At 31.4% G+C, this 16744-nt stretch overlaps 1 protein-coding gene and 2 pseudogenes across 2 annotated transcripts; 1 reads left to right on the top strand and 2 right to left on the bottom strand.

Annotated features, from left to right (window-relative positions):
- The first annotated feature begins 1785 nt into the window (after positions 1-1785).
- On the top strand, positions 1786-2445 carry LOC146902753 (cell wall / vacuolar inhibitor of fructosidase 1 pseudogene; annotated as a pseudogene). Its single transcript, XR_015022170.1, has one exon. The product of XR_015022170.1 is annotated as a cell wall / vacuolar inhibitor of fructosidase 1 pseudogene (transcript).
- A 4217-nt stretch (positions 2446-6662) lies between these two features.
- LOC146902752 (F-box/kelch-repeat protein At3g06240-like) lies at positions 6663-7780 on the bottom strand (annotated as a pseudogene).
- Positions 7781-12569: 4789 nt separating this feature from the next.
- Positions 12570-16040, bottom strand: LOC146902751 (F-box/kelch-repeat protein At3g23880-like). The gene is made up of 2 exons (XM_085732314.1): positions 14009-16040; positions 12570-13077 (listed from the first exon to the last, which is right to left on the bottom strand). The coding sequence occupies exons 1-2, from the start codon at positions 15164-15166 to the stop codon at positions 12928-12930; spliced, it is 1308 nt and encodes a 435-aa protein (XP_085588440.1). The 5' UTR covers positions 15167-16040; the 3' UTR covers positions 12570-12927.
- Between the last annotated feature and the right edge of the window lie 704 nt (positions 16041-16744).

Below are 16744 nucleotides of genomic sequence, written 5' to 3'. Positions count from 1 at the left end.
CATTTTCCATGATTAATTAATGAGGAAAAAAAAGAAGATTACAGGCACACATTACATGGAGAATTGCGTGGTTAGTCACAATGGCAAGAAAAAATTATTTGGATACATCCGTACACCGTTTGGTTACTATTATAAGCAAAAATCTACATTTTAGATTCATTCATTTAATGATGCACATGGTCTTTATTATAGACCACATACATCATTAAATGAATAAATCTAAAATATAGTTTTTTGCTTATATTAGTGACCGGAGAGTGTATAAAAATTATACTCCATCCGTTTCAAAATGAGTGTCGTTTTAGCCAAAAAAAAATTGTTTCAAAATGAATGTGACTTTCAATTTCCAATGCAATAATAACTTTTTCTTTTCAATTGTACCCTTCAATTAATACCATGTTACACTACTTCCAAAGTACTATTATTTTTTCTTTAATGAAAAACAAACCAATAGTTGATTAGGATAATTTGGTACAATTGCTATGACATTTGACTACTTTATTCCATTTCTTAATATGTGTGCAATTGGCTAAAACGATACTCATTTTGAAACGGAGGAGTATATTATAATTATTTTAAAAGTATATATTATTTAACTTTTTTTCCCTACCTTTTCTCCTTTACATTTGTGTCTAAATATTGTACCTAAACCTTGCGATTATGCAAGACTTCTCCACTCCATAAAATGTTACTGGGAGTAAAACGTTATAAACCCTTAAACTAATAACCTTATATAAAGGAGTAGTAGCCTTTTTTTTTTTGGGACAATAGTAGCAGACTTTTTCTTTATTAAATTCAATATATTTTATTTCCTATTAAATAAAAATTTATTCCTTAAAAAAAAAATTTGTAGATAAATATTTAGTAAGAACTAAAAAAGGATTGACCTTTATTAAAAATCGCCATAAAAAAAAAATAAAAAAAATTTGATTCAAACCCAAATTATAGTTATTTAGGAGAAATTTGATTCAAACCTTTATTAAATATTATCTCAAAAATGAAATATATGCAAAAAGAAATTAAAATTAAAATATATTTTATGCCAATATATTTTTTTACTAATTTTTTTTGACAAAAGATTTTTTTTACTAATGTTCTCTAATCAAAACTCAATGTGTATTTATTTCTCCTAAACAAAAATTAATGTTTATTTACTCTTTATTATTCAATAATAAGGTGTTAAATTAAAGTTTGATTGTCCCGTGAGCTTAGCTAAGCTGGTAAGGACAATGCATAATATATGCAAGGTTCGGGGTTCGAACCCCGAAAACTACAAAAATCGGGGTTCGAACCCCGGACACCGGGGTTCGAACCCCGGACACCACAAAAAAAAAATTAAAAGTTTGATTGAAAACAAGATCCTTATTTTTAAGGACAATTTAATATTTCTGTCAAAAAAGAAGGACAAATTAATTTTATCAATTAATGGTTATAAATATCAGTGAGAAGAATTGACTAAAGTGAAAGCATACTTTAAAGCCTAATTTACGAAGCAATAATAAATATCAGTGAGAAGAATTGACTAAAGTGAAAGCATACTTTAAGGCCTAATTTACGAAGCAATAAATAAGAAGACTACTCCCTCCGGTCCTTATTATAAGAAAAAGTTGACTTTTTAGGTTCATAGAATAATTAATGTATCTTATTGTAAATATAGACTAGATACATCATTTATATAATGAACCAAAAAAGTCAATTGTTTCTTATAATAAGGACCGGAGGGAGTACTTAAATTCCTAAAAACTAAGCAGAATCCTAGTATAAAAGGTCACACCATCACCCTCTTTGATCATATGCAAACTTGTCTTGTCTATCTTCCTTTTCCATTCTAAAAAACATGACAATGTTTAAGCCATTTGCATTATTCTTTCTCATCTTGTACACCACACTTGTTGTAACTCAGTCCAGAACTATCCAACCAAACGATGCCAATCTAATTCAACAAACTTGCAAAAACACTCCAAATTATGCACTTTGCATTCAGTACCTAAATTCTGACCCTAAAGCACCTAGTGCAGATATCAGGGGTTTATCATTAATCATGGTTAACGTAATTAAGACCAAAGCAACCGCTACCTTAAACAAAATCCGTCAACTTATTGGAACGAGTCCTCCTGGTCAAAAGGAGGCACTTAAATCATGTGAGAGTAAATACAATACAATTATTGTTGCTGATGTTGCTCAAGCCACTGAAGCTTTGCAAAAAGGAAACCCAAAATTTGCAGAAGATGGTGCAAATGATGCTGATGTTGAACAAAAAGCTTGTGAGGGTGGATTTTCTGGAAATTCACCACTCACTGCTGACAATAACGTCATGCATAATGTAGCAACGATAGCAGCAGCTATTATTAGAAATTTGCTATAGCCAGTTTCCTCAAAATGTTTCATTATGCAATTTACATTTAATTAATAAATTAATAAAATGATATTATATCATAGTACTCAGTCCTTACTTTTCTTTTTGTTTTTGGTACAAACTCAGTCCTTCCTTTTAAATCGAGAAATTAATTATATATCCCTTCCTAGAAATGAGTCCAGCATACATGACAAATCAAATTGCACCATGTCTCTATAGTATGTTAAACATTTCAAGAAATGTTTACATAATAAGTTGTTGTAATTAGTACATATGTAAAAAAAGTTTTACACAACCAAAACCTCTGTATATAAAAGTTGTCGATCCCTCACAGCGGAGCGGCCAACCTCGAAAATGGAGTAGGGTGGAAGCGTAGAGTGGACGCTATTCGATATATTTAGGATTATTATGCAGTTAATCAACAAAGGTTTAAGCATCATGAAAATCTAATTGATGAAAGTCTTAAGCAAAACATACTTGTGAATACCAACAAAATTCAATGAAACAAACGCTTGAAGCCTCTAAAGTTTAAAGTAAATAAACATGGGGTGTTAGTGGTGTTATTTGGACCGGGTTTGAGATAAAAACTCATCCGGTCTAAAGATAAAATAAGATGCGGTTCGGTTCATGTTTGGATGATCAATATTTTTTTTGACCCGATCCAAATTAACGCGGTTTAATTTGGATCGGTTTTTGGATATCCAAATTAAAATTTGTAATTTTTTTGAGCATATTAATATTATAAAAATACGGTAAAATAATATATTTAATGAAAAGTATAATATATAATATATTAAAAATTAATATTAAGACATGACAATAATCAATTATGTTTTCCCTAAAAAAATCAATTATGTTTGAAACATATGAAATAGTAAAAAAAAAAAACAGACTAAATGAAAAGAATTAGTAGTATCAAAATAATTAAAACGTAACAAATAATATATTAATACAATATTCCTTAAAAAAAATATATTAATACAATATATCATACTAATCATAAAGAAATAAAATATTAAAACATGCGTATGCAATTTGACTCGATTTTGAAAAATCAATCTAAAATTCGATCCTAGTGGTTTTCGCAAAAGGACATCCACACACATCCATTATTTTTCAGTTTTGTGCGGTTTTCAATTTTTTTTGAATCGATTTGCAGTTTTATTTTAAATCGATTTACGGTTTTATTTTAAGTCGTTTATATTTGAACATTCCTAACTAAACATCAAAACTCAAATAAAAGTTTAAGCATCATGAAAATCTAATTATTCATGATTCATTGTTCAGAGAAATTCTTAAGTAGACACTAACATAATAAACTCAAATAAAGTTTAAGCATCATGAAAATCTAATTATTCACTATTCATTATATTGTTGAGAGAAATTCTAGGTAGACACTAACATGACACCCAAGCCCGGGAGAGTGCAGACAGCTCAATCAAGCCAAGCCTCCAAAAGGTATGTGCCTAAAAAAAATTATAGTCCAATACACACTCCCTACTCAAATAAAAAAAATATGTTTCTTCTTTTTGTTTCTTCCGGTATGATGTTTGAGTATCTTCTTCTCACTCAACACTTCTTGTTGCACCACCCATCCGACCTCCATCTCTTAGTCGCACGCCGCCACACACATCGGTAATTAACCACCACCAATCCAACCTCCATCTATCTTCTAGACTAGTTCTCCTTTCTGGACATAAATCTGATGCTATCAAACCATCCCCAATTTAAAAATAATCACTTAATCAGTCAATTTGAAAAGTTATTCATTGAAAGAATCACAACAATTATTTCTTTTTCGCATAAACAATTCATTTTCCCCTTTTCCACAACGAATGAGTGATAAATTCAAACGACACCATTAGTTAAATTTTACCTTTCTGTCGCTTAATTTTTTTATATTTCATTTCATGTTTAGAAGTTCTTCTGATTCTGATTTTTAATGATGCTTAGCTACATGTTTGTTATACGTTGCTTAATGCTTATTAGTAATTACTTTTTAAAATTTGAGTGTATAATTGCTAATTTTGTTGAATGTTGCAAATATATATATGGTTCTAATATATGTTCAATGTTGAAATTTTTCATTATATGTTGAATGTTGAAAAATATAATTGCTAATTTTGTTATATGCTGGACATTGAGTGCTAACAAATTTTGGTATATGTTGATAATATAAGCCTCCTAAATTTCAGGTTCTACATATTTTTTTCAGTCTTCCTCTACGCCTTCTAAATTGCCTCCTAGGATTAGAAAGTTTTAAAAAGATTGTGTTTTTATTTTACCGGGGGTCTATTTTACTATGAGAATTGAGCCTCTTATTTCATAAAAACAGCCCTGATGACACCTCATATATAGACACCCAATTAAAAGTTTAAAACCATTTCATGAAAATTAAATAAAAATAAAAGTCAGAAGAAACAAATTGTTTCTTCTTTTGATAATTCATATCTAGAATAAAACAGTCATTCATCCATGGATGCTAATTTAAGTCCAGCTCACGAGTCACAACTCCTACCGCTGCAGTTTCTAGCACACTACTATCAGGAATGAAACTGATCAGTTAATGGTGGTGTGAGAAAATTGTTAGTGTTAGTGTAAGCTGCAAGAAGGTATTACATGATCATAAATAATGTGTTATGTGTAGTGATTGAACTAAGGTAATTGCACAACACATGTAAAATGACTGACTAGTGGATCAAATCAGCGTATCAAATCAGAGAAGTTGCAAAAGAAAAGGATGTAACAAGTTAGGAATTAATAGAAAAGTATACACTATAGAAGTTTATTTAAGCTTTAAATGAATTATTTCTCTAGTAGTATTTCTTACTGATATACAACTCTGCAAACTTACGTAGAAAAAAGGACATGTAGATGTGTTAAATTTCCACAAATAATATATCTTGTTTTTTTTAGCTTTATTCAATAAATAAATTGTTGAGATTTAAGTTGTGTTAAATTTTTCCCACAATGAATATTTGCGTTATTCATTGAATAAAAGGTTGAGATTTTAGGATATAACTAGACCCTAACCCGTGCGATGCACGGGTTTTTGTAGAGTTTCATATATAAAATATCAAATTGGCTATACTATTAATCGTAGAGTTACATTTAAACTCAGAAACAATCAAACTAAGTGACAATTGAGAGTGATCAACATGCATAATCTCAAAGAATCAAATTAACAACATTTAGTTTGCATCAACAAAAATGAATATGGAAATCAACAAAAATGAATATAGAATCAAAGTCATTACTTTGCCAAAACAAAGTAATGTTATAGTCTACTGTAATGATTTTTGCAAAAAAAAAAAATTCAGAACAAAAACTTCATGTAATATAATACAGGAAAAAGTGAAGTTTCTAATGAAAAAAATTATCATATGGATCAGTCAAATTATCTACAATTTTAAAGATGCAACTTTAATATCGTAACACGTAGTTAGCGTACACCCAAAAAAATATGAAAAAGAATTACTATCAATAAAGTTACTAAAAAATAACTGCTATGAGAGAGGTAACCGCTAGGGCGGTTGGAGCTTTTAAAAAAATATTTTAGTCATGTATTTCATTTTTGGAAGCAACAATATTTCAATAAAAAGAGAAGTGGCATAGTGGCTATAGTTGTAAAGTGTAAGCATATGGTATCTGGTTCGATTCCTTGCAACCTCTTTTTTTCATAAAAATTACTCAGACCCCCCAAAAAAGGCGGGATCAGAATTAGGGCAAACCATTCAGAACTGTTTAACATTTATATATATTAAGATAAGATTAAGATTAAGATAAGATTAAGATTGTAGCACTATTTCAGATCATGATGTGATTTAATTTTGATGTTTCTTCTGACCTATAAATTCATGTGTAGCTCATTAATTTGAAGTTCATTTTTTTTCCTGGTTTGAAACAGAGAAATGGCAAGGGAGAAAGTAAATAGAGTCCACTGAAATTAGAGAAAAAAAAACCTTATTTTCCCTTCAACCTGCATAAACTGAGCAGGACCATCTAAAACAATTTAAAGCAGTGACAACGGCATAACATTTAGAACTCAATCCTGTTACACACGCATAACCAGCGGTGAATCACACAAACAAAGCTATCAATATTTCCAATACAACTAGTTAACCAATAAACATTTCACGACATATTGGATCAGCTCATGCGGCATACTAGCACATGTTACAAAGGCAGTCAAACACATATAAGCCTACAAATGGTGCCACCCTAGTAGTTGATGATAAAATAGTTATAAATATCAAGAAAATGGTGAAGGAAGAATTTCAAAACCTCATTCTTCTTGTGTGTGTCATCTTAAAATTCATTGTCACCGGGGAGTGAAAGTAGAGACTCTGTATACATGACCACATGGGATGATTCTAGATTCCCACGGTAGTATTGATACCCTAACAACTGTCCTTTATCGTTGTACTTCACCAATTTATAAAAATTTGCTCCAATGATATCATAATTTTTTGTAGAGTATATAGGGAAAATGTCATGACGAGGAAGAACAAGTTTCTTATTCCAAGAGGAGCGCACTTTGTATTCTTTCATCACCCATATTTTATTTTAGTTGTATAATTTTCATATTCGACATCCCATAGACCGAGAAATTCTCCAAATACCCACAAATGACAATATGAAGACTGATAATGAAAATCATCATGATCTGGAAGAGGGATCTCAAAAAGTTTCCTTTCCATCAAATCAAATGCAGCAATAACATACACATATAAATCATACCGAAAAGCCAACCAATGAATAGCCCCATTAAAGAGAACCCCTTGTTTGGAATGATCATTAGTGACATTCTTATAAGGGAAGTGAGCACCCTCAATTTGTTTCCAGGTATTATCTCTCAAGGAGAAAACCTCCAAATGTGATAAAAAGACATTATTAGCTAAGGTTGACTCATAGCCCAATACAGCCACCAAGTAATCATTTCTTGACTTGTCATAACCAAAACCATATAGATTAGTCCTTACACGATATGCTAAGAATTTGGAATCAAAAGGAGACAAAGGTATTTGTTTGTTAAGTCCAGTAGATGGATTCCATAAGTAGAGTCTTGAAAAACAGTGGAAAAATATAAATCCTCTACATGAAACTACAATATAAGCACGAAATTTTTTATCACCAGATTGGGGAATAAAAAAATTATTAAGGGTCACTGAAGAAGCAGAATCGTCAGAGGATTCAAAATCTATAGATTGAAATTCAAGAGGTGAATAAAAAATGGACAGAATTCTTGGAGTGTGTGTTGCGGTGGCAAGATCAAAATGTGAATTTGCAAAGTTGGGATGAGAGATGAGAGAAAACCAAGACTTACAAACATACTTGAAACGTATAAGAGACTTCACGGGTAACCTTAGAAGGATTTCAATTATCATGGTCGTGAGGCAGATATAGATGCATTGTCTTCTTCATGCTCCTTCGCTTTGAGTAACCCTAATTTTATCACGGATCGATTCCAAGTTATGACTTATGAGAGAGTAAGGTAATTAATTAATTATTTATTCAATTCTCGTCATAAAAAAAAGGCTAAACATACATTACTGATTTGCTTCACCAAAAAAAAAAAAAAAGAAATTACTGATTTGTAGGATAATCTGCAAAGTTAGTTGGGACGTTAATGAGGTTTGGGTAAGGTCCTATTTTATTTGTTGTTGTAGACAGATGAAATGACAAAGCCATAATAAACTACTAAAATATCCCTATATGTTATGAACTAGTATTTCCACCCGTGAACGCACGGGCGAACAAAAAGATTTTTTGTGCCGTTAGCAAATTATTACTTGTTAGACAAATCAAATTATGTTGTTAACATCCTCGTGAGCTTACCTCAGTTGGTATGGACAATGCATAAAATATGCAAGGTCCGGGGTTCGAACCTCGGCCACCACTAAAAAGAAAATTATGTTGTCAACATCAAAATAAAGATAGAAAAATCCAAAAAATGTCAACATCAAAATAAAGATAGAAAAATCCAAAAAATACACAGTGGAAAACAATTGAGCATTCAAGTGAAAATCCAAAATTTAAATTAAAAATAGACAATTGAGCCAATGTTATGCCCTGCATTAGAAGGATGTTACTTACTAATTTTTGTCATTGGCAAAAATTAGTAAGTAAATTGTGAAATAAAGATAGAAAAATCCAAAAAATGTCAACATCAAAATAAAGATAGAAAAATCCAAAAAATACACAGCGGAAAACAATTGAGCATTCAAGTGAAAATCCAAAATTTAAATTAAAAATAGATTTAAATTAAAAATAGACAATTGAGCCAATGTTATGCCCTGCATTAGAAGGATGTTACTTACTAATTTTTGTCATTGGCAAAAATTAGTAAGTAAATTGTGAAATAGTGTATCCAGTATATATCAAGAACATGTTTGCTATTTAAATAATTGAAATAAGTATGGAAAGCACAATTCTTGCTAGCCTCCCGTGATTTAGGGGCGGATTTAGAAATTATCATAAAGAATGGATAAACAATATTATAAGCAGATGTTCATATATCAATTGAGTTATTGTGGCACTACTAGCTCATGCATACTATTGTGTTTGTTTGTAAGTTATTGTATTTTTCTATAAATAGAGCTCACATGTCATACATACTATTGTGCTTGTTTGCTAAGTCATTGTATTTCTCTATAAATAGAACTCACATGTAACCTATTTGCACATAATAACAATAGAATAATAGAATATTTCTTTAGTTTCACAACACTGGATATTATAGGCTGCCAATTATATATTGAGAACTGTAGTATCTTATTTCAAAGGCTTAAGTAGTTTTTAATTTTGGACTTATCATAGTAAATGTCTTTCCTACGATTTCTCTCCATTATAGTTATTCAATTTGATTTCCTGTGTAGTGTGTTTTGTTTTATCACTTGTTTCTTGTTATCAACTTTTTCTTGCCTTATTTTGAAACAATTACAAAATGTGCTTGACAAAAATATGAACAGAAATAATTAAGGCATTAGGAAAGAAAACGACCCATTAGAAAATATACCAGTCAGCATTATATACATAATGTATCATACATGTATGTGTGTTCATTGCTCCCTCCCAAGGCAAAATTTATGTTATGTTTTTCTGCTACACATTTTAGTTATGATTTCATCATAAATTAGTAAAATAAGCTTGATATTTTTAACAAGATTCCTTTAATTGAGCTGTCTTTCAAGCCAAAATGTATTTATCATACAATACGATTCGCGCAAAAAGACACAGATTGTTTCAGAAGAAGTATTGGTAGATGCTACTTTTCTTGGTTTTGATATGAACAATTTGTATGTCTGGTTTACACAGGGGCCACAAAGGGTAAACAAATGTCTGAATCTACCAATATTGGTTATAATGTGTGCTCTAACATGGTAGATGGGCTTGTAAAAAAAAAAAAAAAATGGTAAATGGGATCTTAACAGTGAAATCCTGTTTTCTTTCTAGCTTGTACATTGAAAAAAATCTTCAAATGTCTGTTTTTCTTTCTACTATCATTTAAATAGAACTGGTTGTGGAATTTTATGACTTAGCTAATGTTTCCATGTATACATACATACTTCACTCTATTGAATTGGTTCTCTCATCTCTGAATCCATCCATGATTGTACTAAGATACTACTGCATAATGGTAAAATATCTTCATATTAGATAGAGTGATTTGTCAAAAATAGAAGTTCACTCTATGTACCACTGTATAATAACTTCAGTCTGTTAAATTGGTTCTCATTATTATACTTAAATCATATCTATGGAAGCACATTAGTTAGCTTAGCAATTTGCTGCCGAGACAGTTTACTGTGCACTTGGCATAGAGAAAATCTCAACCTTTGGGGCTTTCGTCTTTCATGTTCTTAGTTTGCAAAAGTTTTTTTATTGGTTTAAATTACCCAGTTCATTTTCTTTAGGAGAAATGTTGTTTATCACGAAGCAAACAGCACACATGAAAGGTACGATCGTTTATTATCATTCAACTGCACATGATTTACGCTAAATGAGGAAGTGTAAAACAGTAACACACCCACGTGAGAGAGAAGCTTTTCACTTGTTCTTGTGTCTCTTGCATTTATTCTCCCGTAACAAATAGCACATTTTTGTGGAGAATGTAAGAAGCCTTGGAAATACAGTTTGTAGGAAGAGGTAGCTCTAATCTAACTATGGAACAAAAATGCTTTTCAGAATAAGATAACAAACTTTGACAGCGGATATATTTCACAACATAATTCCTGTCCGAGATAATTCGAATCTACTGTCCTAGATGTCTTAAAAAGCAGAAACAGTTGACCATATTTTTAAAGAGTGCATAATTGGGCGGTGCAAATTGGTTTGGAATCAATTTTAACTCAATCAGATCAAAATTTTATTAATTTGTTTTGGCCATATGATTGATCAAATGGAAGCTGATCAGTTAACTATTTCTAATAGCAATCATAGACAACATTTGGATAGCCAGAAATAATTTTTTTTTGAGGATAAAGATCCCCTTATCCAAGAATCCATAAATAAGGCTCTGGATCATGCTGTAAATTACTCAAAATCTCAGGAAAATGAAAATCAAATTAACAGCAACTAGGAGAGAAAATAAAGGAAAAATTAGGGATTTTTGTTATTGTTAGTATTCAGCATACTAGGAGAGAAGGCAATAGGGCTGCTCACCTTTTAGCTCAGTCTGCTAATTCAGAATTTAGATAGTGATAAATATGGTGATTGCTCTATAGGTCCCTAAGAATGATCAACCTCTGAAATAAGTGATCGGGAGGTACGCTCCGATCCAAAAAATAACGATTGGGTGGTAATTAGTTTTCCATTATGAGAAGAAATTGCTTTTTTTTTTTGAGAGAAGAGAAGAAATTGCTTGTTTCCTCCTTTTTCCCATTTAAAAAGATGAAAATACTTAAGCCAAACAAAAAAAATGCATTATTCATTCTCGTCTTATGCACTACTCTTGTTGCAACTCAATGCAGAATTATCAAACCTAACAATGTCAATCTGATAGAACAAGCTTGCAAGAAGACTCCAAATTATGCACTTTACATTCAATACAAGAATGCTGACCTTAATAGTAGTCCTTTATGTTTTTAATGATGCGATTTTAGCCCCCTAAAAATAAAAATAAATGGAGTCCTCTATGTTTTTGCCCTTTATAATAGTAGTCCTTTTTACTAATTTTGATTAAGTCAACCCTTACGTGGCTATAATGAATTAAAAAAAAATGCCACTATGTCTTTATTGAATTAAAAAAATCAAAAAAGAAAGGAAAAAGAAAGGGCATGTGATTCATTTTCAAACACTATCATATTCATCATCCACCCAACAAATTCATCTCTTCACCATCAATATTCATCCCCTCCGGTTCACCATCATATATTCATATTCATCATCCACCAAACACAACACATTAATTCAATACTCCAATCTTAAACAATAACAACAAAGTGTTAACGGAATTGGTTAGAGAAAGAATCGTTGATCTATGCATATCACTCTTCCCACCTTCTTCGAATGCCCAATCTCACTCGACGTTATGAAATCCTCTGTTAGTCTCTGCAGCAGTGTCACCTACGACGTTCCAGCATCCAACTGTGGTTAGACGATGGTAACAACACATGTCCCGCTACCATGCAAATACTTCACACTAAGGATTTTGTTCCTAACCGTACTCTACACAGTCTCATCCAGATCTGGACCGACTCGGTTCATCCCCGAAACAGAATTGCTGAATTTATCTTCGTCGGAGAATAAAACCATACATTTGAAATTTAAAAAGCATATGCAAATGGCCAAATAAGACAAAAAAAACATGAAGAAACAAAAAATGAATTAAATGATAAAATGAAATTAATTTAAGGATCGTATTTCCTTTAGCTTTTTGAAAAACAAATATTAAAAAAAATAGTTTAATTGCAATATGCAGGGTTAGAGTTCAAACATTTCTCACTTGCTCAACTTAAAAAAAAAAAAAAAAAGACTTTATTTCATAATTTGTTTCACTCCAGAAAACGTAAGTTTGCCTATTTTTTGTTTCTCTTTGCAAGAAGTCAGCATGTTTACACTCCTTATAATGAAAAATTCGCTGTTCACTATATGCTGGACTTATCACAACAATACAACTTTAGTTCATGAAACTCGCATCAACATGAACCCGTTAATGAAATCGCACCACGATATCACTTTATTAGTTAGTTCAAAATATTTCATAAAAATATCTACTTAGAAAGGCATGATTAAATGCTTATATCAAAAAGGTTTTACACAACAAAAAAAACTTTTGTCTACCAACAATTTCGGAGTACAAGAAACAATAATGAACAACATCTACCCACCTAAGAAATGGGTGGAAGATAAAAACCTGAACTGTAAACCTTGTCCTACCACATGTTTTTAACCTTGCACTTACCTGATAAACATAGTAAACCTAATAATACTGCACCATAAAAATACAATATAGCAACAAACACTTCCATGAATTACTAGAGTATCACATCTCTGGAATGTTTTTAAAGGACAAATGGTGTTATGTTTGGTAGCTGACCAGTTCTTCAGCAAAGAATGGACAAACTCTATCATTTAGAGGATCTTACTCTTACGCCATCTTCTCCTCCATCATCGTCATCTGAATCATGTTTGTCTGACCTCTTTCTTTTTGGTGCAACCTCAGCCTTCTCATTGTCATCATCATTGTCGCCTTCAATTTCCTCACATTCATCTTCCTCCTACAAACAATTTGTGAAAGAAAGGGTGACTCATATGCAACAAGTCATACAGAAAAATTGAATTACATATTACAAATTTACATTAGATTGATAATATAAGTTTAAGCAGCAAAATTGATGCAAAAGACTAAAATTTGTATTATGCAAGTCATGGTTTGGAGTTCTGGTAGCAAAACTTTAACTTTCAAAGTATAAGTAATTCAAACTATGCCAATAAAGGAATGAGTCCACTATATCGGAGTTCTGGTAGAAAAGGAAGTAATTGTAACAAGTTAGGAATCAATAGAATAAAGGGGTGAAAAAAATAAAAATGATAGCTGCCAAATTAACCCAAACATAGGTTCATGGGTCACTATACACCCAATTACAGAATTTTATACTTTAAAAGAATGATACCTCTAGTAGCATTTCTTACTGATATGTAACTTTGCAAACTTAAGAAGAGAAAAGGACATCAAGACATGTTGATGTGTTACATACATTTTAACAAAAAATCTCTCGTTTTTCTTAGCTTTCTTCATTGAATTAGGAGCATGGGGTGATTTAATGTTGATGTTTCTGCTGATCTAAAGTCTTATAAATTCAAGCATTGCTCATTAAATTGAAATTAGTTTTTTTCTTCCTGGTTTGTAACAGAGAAATGACAAATGCCACCGTTAAGAGTCCACTAAAATTTGAGAACAAAACCTTCTTTTTCCTTCAACATGCATACATTAACCAGATTAGTTTACCATATAAAACAATTTCAAGCAGTGACAACAACATACATTTAAACATTTCACAACATATTGGATCAGCTTGTGTGGCATACTAGCTTATGTTACAAAAAGAAGTTAAAAAACATATTACCCTAAAATGCAGCCACCCAAGAGATAAAAATACAATATAATTATAAATATAAATAAAATGGTGAAGGAGAATATTTCAAAACCTCGTTCTTCTTGTTTGTGTCATCTTTATGAATTTGCTCATGGTCACCAGGGAGTGAAAGTAGAGACTCTGTATACATAGCCACTTTGGATCCAACTGAATTGTTATAGTAGGAGTGGTAGTCTAAGAGTTGTACTTTACCATTAGAATATTTCACCAATCCAGAACCACCATCTGTTCCAATAATGTCACCACTCTTTGTAGAGCATATAGGGGAAAAGTTAGGAATGACATCATCAATCCGTAGATCAAGAGTCTTAGTCCAAGATGAATGCAACTTGGAATCTTTCATCACCCACATTTGAAATATGTTACGCCCCTTCATAGCCCAAAGACTGAGAAATTCTCCAAATACCCACAAACCGCAATATGTAGTTTGATGGATAAAATCATCAGGAAGAGGAGGCATGCCTAACAGTTTCCTTTCCATCAAATCAAAGGCAACAATTACAAACATCTTTAAATCATAACGAAAAGCCAACCAATGAATAAACTCATTAAAGAGAACCCCTATTTTGCGATGATCATTAGTGGAAATCATATAAGGGAAGTGAGTATCCTCCATCCCAATTTGTTTCCATGTATTATCTCTCACCGAGAAAAACTCAAAATTTGGTGAAATATCATCCATGGTCGGATCATAGGACAATGAAACAACCAAGTAATCATCTCTTGACCGGTCATAACCAAAACCATATAGGTGATCAAAATGATAATCCTTTAATTTGGTATCAAAAGGAGACAATGGTATTTGTTTATGAAATCCGGTGGATGGATTCCATATGCAGATGTTGGAAGAACAGTGCAAAAATATAAAGCCTCTACATGAACCTCTAATATCAGGAGTAAAATAAGATTGGGGAAGTGAAAAATTAACGTTGAGTGGAGCACAATGATTGTTAAGCATAAGCGATGATGATTCAAAATCTATAGATCGAAACTCCTGGGGTGAATGTGATGATATGGATAAAATTCTACGAGTGTGTGATGCGGCAGTAAGTTCAAAATGAGAATTAGCAAAATTGGGATCGGAGATGAGAGAAAACCAAGACTTACAAAGGCACTTGAAACGTATAAGAGATTTCACGGGCAACCTTGCCAAAATTTGAATGATCAATTCGTGATGCAGATACGGTAGTGTCGTGTTCTCCATCTCCATCTTCGAGACAATGACATATGGAAAAGGGGATAATGGAAAATGGTCACACCGAGGGATTAAAAAGTTCCAGGTACCTGTTTTTTTTACGGAAACAAGATTTCATTAATATTTTTTGAGAGGGTTAATTAATTAATTAATTAATACAATATATCTATTTATTTAGACAATATAATATTACAAAGTTTCATCTATGACAAGTTGGGGTGGGAATATGTCATGTCTGACATTTTAGTGTGGTCTTTCTAAAGTGTAATATAATATGTTAATGTGTTTAAAAATATACTTAGCAGAAGAAGCAACCACCTTTAATTTAACTTTATAGGGCAAGCGAATCTCAAAGTCCCTCATAAGGAGCAAAGAGAGTGATTTGTGAATGTATTGTTGACGGTTTAAGTTTTTTATACTCAATTTGAGCCTTTAGGTTAGGTTTGGTTTAGTGTGGTGATGAAAAAGTAATTAAATTATCCTCCTTTTACCACATAATATTAGTTTCAAATTCAGCAAAAATTAATTATACAAGTTAAATAATATAATAATCTGTTTTTTAGTGAAGATGCTAACTTTTATATTTAATTATGCGATATTTAAGTAATTTTCTTAATTTATAAGCGGATGTCGAGGTACGTGTGTCATTAAATCCACTTTTAAAATAGTGTAGTAAATCTACATTTGTTCCATTAACTACCACATAGTTTTTTTTTTTTGAAAGATTAACTACCACATAGTTAAAATATCCATTTATTTTATCGTACCCATGTTTATCCTTTAAGTAAGCCACGTCGGACCTGCATTTTATCCCGTAGATATTTTGTACTTTTTTTTTTGTCATCCCTACTTTTGAGGGTACGATTAGGAATGCTTGAAATATTAAAAAAAAAAAAACTAAATTGCTCTAGATCAACACTGAATAACTGACAAATACCAAAAAGTAACTGAAATTTATCTTCTTCCTTTAGGCTTGCCAATTTCAACCAATCTAGAAATTAATCTTCTATATTAATTGCTATTTGACATATGGTTGTGCCTTAATTAGTTAGTTTTGATGTCTGCTTCCTGCAGAAGCACAATGCTGTGTAATAGTTAATGAGTGCCATTAAAATGGATAAAAAGCACACATCAAATTAACTTGAATAAAATATCTATTCATTATGAGGAATCATATACAGCACAAAATATTCATCTTGAAAAGACAAAATACAGAGTGATGAAGAATAAAGGAACTGTGCAATATAAATGAAAGTTGCACCATCATAATATTACCTACTAAAAACGATGTATAAAAATACTGCCTGTAAATTTAAGGTGGAAGAAAAAACAGAAAAAACTTCCAAATCTAGCTTTTTAGTCATCCAAGTATGCTGGTGTAACTTCTTATCGCATGAAACCTATGGTGAAAAAGCATGACTTGTGGATGGTATCGAAGCTAGAATTTGGGAAACATTTACCTGCAGATAGGGTGAAAGGAAAGGCATTTAAAAGAAAATCACTATGCAAAGCATAAAACATTTTCTAATTAACCTTCACTTGAACTAGCAATCTAGCATTGCAAACCCTTCTAAGATTCACAACACTTGAATG

Source organism: Medicago sativa, chromosome 8, assembly GCF_051527215.1.
Source record: "Medicago sativa cultivar Bolivia chromosome 8, Bolivia_mono, whole genome shotgun sequence".
Lineage (NCBI taxonomy): Eukaryota > Viridiplantae > Streptophyta > Magnoliopsida > Fabales > Fabaceae > Medicago > Medicago sativa.
This window is presented reverse-complemented; position numbering and strand designations above follow the sequence as displayed.